General features: G+C 42.3%; 1 protein-coding gene across 1 annotated transcript; it reads right to left on the bottom strand.

Moving 5' to 3' along the window:
• Window positions 1-258: 258 nt before the first annotated feature.
• NEXMIF (neurite extension and migration factor) lies at window positions 259-6,102 on the bottom strand. Its single transcript, XM_060086635.1, has 3 exons — window positions 6,024-6,102; window positions 950-5,324; window positions 259-352 (listed from the first exon to the last, which is right to left on the bottom strand). The coding sequence occupies exons 1-3, from the start codon at window positions 6,100-6,102 to the stop codon at window positions 259-261; spliced, it is 4,548 nt and encodes a 1,515-aa protein (XP_059942618.1).
• Window positions 6,103-7,077: the final 975 nt, after the last annotated feature.

The raw sequence follows: 7,077 nt of genomic DNA, 5'->3' as shown, positions 1-7,077 counted from the left end.
TGATATAGAAGTAAAAATATATACAATACAGTCACTTTTTTGTAGTTTGGCACAATGTTTTACTTCCTTTCCCCTTGGGTAAACAGTGCATAAACTACTTTGTGCAACTGTATGACTTCTAAAGTCTTTTACATAGAACATCAGATTAAAGTTTGCTTCCAAAGACTTATTCCCACACTTTAAAATTCTTTTCTTTAAGCACTTACATGTCAACATACATACCACAAGGCATATTTTGAAAGAAATAAAACACAAACATCAAATGTCTTTCTGGAAAATGGGAGTCTCTTCTTCAAACACAGGTAAAACCCAAAATGCTGTTTCTGCTTTTAGGAGATTGTAGTCGGAATCCCTGCAGAAAAACCAAACAATTTATGCCATCTTAGTTAGCTTTAGTGTATGTCCCACGAAGGGATCATACAATCTAAATTTGTTTACATCATACTAGATGCCGTACGATGCAGAAAAAGATACAAATAGCAGGGGCCACTAGAAAGCACTCCTAATTGCCATATGATGAGATTTTGTTTTCCAAATTATGCTCTTTTTGCTTAAATGATCTTGGCATTTTTGTCTATATAACTTTTAAATTCTGTTATTCAAATATTTTCTCACTGCAAAGCCCTTCCCTTCCCCAAGTCATTCAAGAGCATATTTTAGTTGTATTTTCTCAGTAAGTAAAAACTAATGCTGACTAGCAGAAAAAGTAGCCTTGTCAGAATTTATCCCTAGTCAAGCCACTACAATATTGCCCAATCTTTTGTGTGGCTTAGAGGTATAGGGATTTTCATGCACTTTTTTTCTTTTCATTTTCATTTGAAAAAGAAGGGAATGGGACAGTTTCTTTCATGCAAACTGCTTTCAAGAGGGAAAAAAATGAGGGACTGCGGGCTTAGCAGAGCAGGAAAGCTAAGGGTGCATCATCTCAGCCATTTTGGTGCAGTATTACCTCAGTTTTTCAAAAGAAGCTGTCCCAGCCTCATCCTTGTGGACCTGTTCTCGCTCCATACGCTTTCCCTTACACTTCTCATCTCTCAGGGCCTTGGAGCTGGTTTTGTGACGATATAACTTTTTGTGTGTCGGTCCATTATTGCCTAAAGTGCTCAGGTTATTATACTTTTTATCAAAGAAGGCAGAGCGAGAGTCCTCGTTATAACCAGGCATGCTTGCACGACCAGGATCACCTATCGCTGCTTTCCCATTGCTTTTACTCACACCCTTGATGGACCGGTGATTCTTAGTGGCTCCTGGAGAGCCACTGTTGGCCTTTTTCTTAGATTCCTGTGGTGTCCCAGCCAATATTTTGAGGGTTTTTAATTTTAGACTATTGGACTCAGGGGAGTAGAATATATTGGGGTCTCCATGGTGCTCCATGGGTTCGCAAAGGGGCTCTATGGAGGCCATCATGAATCTCTGCACATCTGCCATACCAGAGGCAATGTTGGACAAGATATAAGAAGGCTCCTGAAATTCCCGTTGATCATCATCCAGAAGGTTGTTGGTGTTGGTGCCCATGCTCATGTCACTCCAGCCTGGGCTGCTCTCCTTCCCTAAAGACCAATCTCCAGAAAGTCCCTTCTGACTTGGCATCTTCATAGAGGCCACAGGGCCACTATGTTGGATACATTCAGCCAAAGTCTTCCCTGTGGAGGATATGCTGTTGATTTGGCCTCCTCCACGACTGATGCCAATTTGCATTTTCTCTCCATTGACTGCAGCCATGAATTTCCCTTTCTTTGTTGACTTAGGGACTTGGCGGGAGGCTTTGCCAGGTGGTTTTTCAATCCCCTTGTTGTTGGCTTTGGGGTTTTTTTTCCTGTTGTTTTTCTGAGAAGAGCTTTGGTTCGTAGCCCCACTCTTGTTGGGTGAACTTTTCTTTCTTGATTTTGACACCTTGTTGTTGGTACTCATTTGACCAGATGGATCATTAAACGCTGATAAGCAAGGGGCTTTTTGGAGCAGGCTGACAGAATCCTCATCATTGAACATATGGAACTGAAACTGATGGTTATTTAAAGTAAATCCATCATCCACTTGGACCTGACGTGAAAGGGTACTGCAGTCCCATTTGATTTTTTCCATATTGCCCAGTATTCCTGGGACACCCTCTTGGAACCCCTTTAGTGTTCCTAGTGTCTTGATATTCTCACATCTGGTAATCTGAGGGGAAAGACTGGGGGTGTCAGGTGGGGACACCTCTGAGAGGGAAGAGTGGCGGAATTTGTCAGGAGTGAAGTTGGAGATATCCAGGAGGTCAGTGGACTCCTTTAGTGGTGCTATTTCATCAATGCTCTGCTGGATCACCAGCTTGGGGCTGCAATGGGCCAGGAAGTCATCAGTGATATCATCATCACCATCCTTTTCACAAGACTTCAAGCTTAAGGAGCAATAATTGCTTGAGTTGACAGAGAGTGGGGCCATGGAATCAAAGCTAAAGAGCCGCCCATCATCCATATTCACTGGACCCTGCTGGAAAGGAAAGCAGATCTCTCCATTATTAAAGTGACATAATTGATAAGAGTCATCAGATGAGAGCTGGGTGTCTTGCACAGAGGCATACAGGACCTTGTTGCAACTACTGCCACCACTGTTGAGGCAGATCGGATTGTATGTTGTAGCTGTGAGGTTATTTTCCATGGAAACTACTTGGGAGACTCCAAATTCACATGATTGGTTTGGAGCTATCTCCCTTGAGACTGCAGCCATGAATTCCTGGGAGCCAGAAGTAGGTTTGTTGGGCCACACATTTCCATAGTTGCTTGATTCCATTTTGAAGTTTTGGGATGATTGAAGCAGCTCAGACTCAGAAGGCGAGGAAAGCACACAGTCCTGGGCAGGCTGGAGAGGTACAAATGATTTTTCTGTTTGAGTGAGGCTGACTTCATTTTGCTCTGGAGAATGCTGAGTGAAGTATGAAATGCCAGTATTATTTGACAAGTCAGAAGCATCTAACAATGTCTGCAAGTACCCTCCAGGGATAACAGGTATATTGTTGGCAACATGAGCAGATGATAGAGGCATTTCAGAAGAGCAAGTGGTTGATAGGAAAGTAGAGTTCTTAGCAACCTTTGTCTCATGAAATTCAGATAGATGTGAACCACTTGAGGTCCCAGGAGTAGCTTCATTCTTTGAATTAGCCTTGGAAGATTGGTCTCCCAAAAGAGGGGTCATTTGAACAACTGGCTTGCTTTCTTGCCCAGCTTTGATTTTCTTGGATTTTAACCTGGCTTCACTTTTAAATTTGATTTTGTTGAGCACTTTCCTCTCTGGCCCCTTAAATTGTGCATCTTGGGCTTTGACTTTCACTGAGTCAGGGCCTGTGATGTCATTTAAATGTGATCCATTTGCACAGCCGGGGGCAGCCAGAGGTGCTGACTTCAGTGTACCTTTCAGGCCTCCATCTTCTTTACGACTACTAGCTTGCCTCTCATCATTGCAGAATGAAACCTGCTTACCACTTGCTGAAGTTTCCATGGATGGGATTCTTTGAATCCTGTGCCTGTTGCCAAGTTTAGATTTTCGTTTGCGAGCAGGTGGCAGGAATGACACCTCAAAGCTACCTGGTTCAAAGCTTTGCTTTTGGCATAAGGGTGTTTTGTTGGAGTCTGAATTGCTGTTTCTCTGCTTTTTCTTCTTTTGCCAGAAGCCCTTCAAGGGGGCCAGCTTGGTATATTTGTTGAGCTGCGTCTCACTCAAATTCACTGTTGTCTCACTGGCATCCACCCTGCCCAACTTCACCAGCATGTTCTTCTCACCTTTAAAACGATTGATGATGATATATTTGATAATAACAGGGGGCTCCTTACGAGTTACTTTTCTTCTCTTTTTGGGACACCATTCATCATCATCTTCCTCTTTACAGCCACCTGGCAGCCATTCCTTCCTCTCATTTACTTTTTCACCCTCTAGTGAATCAACATCATATAGATAATCTTCACTATACCTGACTTTTCTCTTGGCTCGCAGCCCATAATTCTGCTGGGAGGAGGAGCTGCCAGAATTAGTGTCCCGAGCCATATAGCGGCTACAGTCCTTGATCTCCCCCATGGCATCATAAGAGACCTCAATGAAGGAACTGTCATCACTAAAATTCCCTGATGCCTCCAAGGAATTGGCAAGATGGCCCTGCTTTGGATTCTTAAATTGCCCTACTTCAGGTCCACTGCATGGTTTATTTAAGGCAGATTTTTCTCCATTATCCTCTGCATCTTTTTTCTCTACACCTTTGTCTTCCTGGCCTTCTTCTTTGCCTTTCTTCTTGTCCAAGTTTTTATCTTCCTCCCCCCAGATAATGCTCACATCAGGGACCTTGAATTGGGAAAGATCACTGCTCTGCTTCAGGACCCCACTCTTAGACTCCCGCTTGGGGCAGGTAGTGAAGACACTGGGAAAAAAGTTGAATTGGGCATCCTCCTGCATCAGAAGGGTGGTTTTGTCTCGAACATTGTCCTGGAAGGATTCATATCGAATTTTCAGGGAGCAGACATCACTGCCCAGTGTTGACTCATCATCATCGAACATGTAGTTATCCACATCTTCTTCAGAGAACAGGTTGACAGACAGCTCATTCTTAGAACAGAGGTCAAGCAGTTCAATCTTACTCTCACTAATAAAAGTCTCAAAGTAACCCCAATCCTGATTGGAATTTGCCAGCAAAGCCTCTTCCGTATTGCACTTATCTAATAGTAATGCCTCATAATAACTTTTCTGAGCTGGGTCCTCCAAGTCAATGTCAGGTTTCTCGGCTTCTCGTCTATCTCCTGCCCTTGATTTGTGCAGTGGGAAGCCTAGGAGCTGGTCTGAGAGCAGCTGCTCTCCGTATTTCATGTTTTCTCCAGCATTAATACACTGAATCCCTATATCAGAGACTGCACAAGTTTCATAATCCCTATTTAGATCACTGACTTTTAGACTGATCCCTGGCTCAGGATCTACTGCATCCTTGGATTCCATGAAGCAGCCCAAGCAAGTCCGGCTTGGCTGCATGAGGCACTCCCCATTCAGAGCTGACATGCCTGCAGGCTCCATTATGGCAAATGGAGCTTTCTCACACTCATTGGGCAGTGACCATGTGTTCAGGCCTTTTGCAACACCAGATGTAAGGGAGATGGCATTCACAGAAGCACTATTAGCAGCATGCTCAGGTGCTTCAATCAGGCCCAAAGGAGAGGGAGGGCTCTGCATACAGGGCTTCTTAGAGGGCAAAGGCAGGAGACCTCTGGGATACATCAGGTTCTCTTTTTGAGTCACCAGTATAGGCTGGATTGGTGTAGCAGCTTCTAGAGCTTCAAATGACTTCACTGCCACATCCTGGTCCTCTGAATCTAGAGAAAAGGGGAAAAAATGACAGAAATAAAGTTAAAGGTATTAGAGCAGACTCATTAACTCTCTTTCCCTTGATCAGTTTCTGGTACTTGATCTTATGATATAAAATCTAAGCTTCAGCTTCTCTAACTTTAGAAGTAGAAACTACAGAGTTAAAGAACAACCTTGACTTTATATTGAACATTCATGTGAGTGAAAAATAATATTTTTTTAGGTTCAGCTGTTTCTTCAGACACACACAACACTCTCCTCAGAAATGAGGAAAAAATTGGATTGCTTGATCAACTGGAAAGTCAAAGCTTTCAGGGTGGGTAAATGATGAGATGGGATATATTCATGGTTTTGAACTATGAAGCATAGTCCTGTCCTTCAGACCTCACCTATGTTTTGGAAGCTCCTACTGTGTCTAAACATTCCAAACTTCATATCAGAGCATATTTCTAATTCACCAGGAATTTAGAGGAACTTAAATATCCATTTGATAGAGATGATTTGGGAGAGCAAAGGGGTTGGATTCAATACATCTTAGAGACCCTTCTAGTCCAGTTAGAGATCTGGTGGAATAAAGTTTAGGACTAACTCCTACCTCAGAGGCATCCTAGACTTAACTTGCCCCAGCTCTGTGGATACCGTAAATCTATAGTACTAACAAAGGACTACTGGGAGAGATAATACATACCACAATTAAATTCCCTTACCATTTTCCTTGACCCCATTAATCATAGTGTTTTCTCCGTTGGCTGAGGCAACAACAGCCTTATCTTGTTGGTTATCCATGAATGGAACCTCTTATTGTTTCATTCCAAGTCCAAATGCTGTCCAACCTGCACATTTCAAATACATAATATCAGTCATCAAATTTTCTTCTCTGTTTTAAGCTCATTTCAGCTAGAGAGGTTTTAAAAGGTTCACTGGAATTTACCTATTTCCAGACTGGCTTCATAGCCACTATTGTTTTTGTTTCATAGTTTATACCTACCATATAAGTCAATTTGGAAACTCACACTTCATTCATACATTCTAGATCCTTCTGTGCCCTCTAGGCTACCATACCATTCAAAACTGAAATCTGAGGAAGCAGACAAACATCTTCTTCCAGAGAGTAATACATTTAACCTAATCATGACCATCCAATTAGGAAGGATGCAAAGTAGAGCCCAGACTAACCTGAGACAAGGGGTGTGTACATGTGGAGATTGGCTTTATTTCTGTTTGTCTCATCTCTAATTCAGATGATCATAAGCTCTTCAAAAAACAAGCCAATTTGTATATACACACATATACATCACATTCGTATTTTCTCTGTGCTTAAAATTTGACTGCTAAGTATGAAAGAGGTAGAGAATTCCTTCCGTGATTTCTTGGCTTTCATGACCTGAGCTCTGGTTTTGACAAATATTTCTCGAAGCCCGCAGCAGGATTTTTAAATGTGACTACAAAGAAGATATCTGAAATTTCTGAAAATGTCCCAGCATTATTTGGTATTTTTAGTGTATAGAACACATATCTAGAGCCCCTCATGTCTTGCCCACCTACTTGGAGGGTAGGTATATGCAAAATGATATGAGGCACAGCCACTCAAGGTGGAGGTCTCTACCATGTGCCACTGCAGCATCTATAAATCTCTATTTATTCCAAACCCCCTTTCTCTAGACCTTTTCCCCAGCCAAGGATCCATCCCTTTATTAAAAAGCATAGACTACTTTACTGATGGCCAAGCAGCTATTATAAAAATCTCAACTGTATATTCAC

This window comes from Mesoplodon densirostris, chromosome X, assembly GCF_025265405.1.
Source record: "Mesoplodon densirostris isolate mMesDen1 chromosome X, mMesDen1 primary haplotype, whole genome shotgun sequence".
Lineage (NCBI taxonomy): Eukaryota > Metazoa > Chordata > Mammalia > Artiodactyla > Ziphiidae > Mesoplodon > Mesoplodon densirostris.
This window is presented reverse-complemented; position numbering and strand designations above follow the sequence as displayed.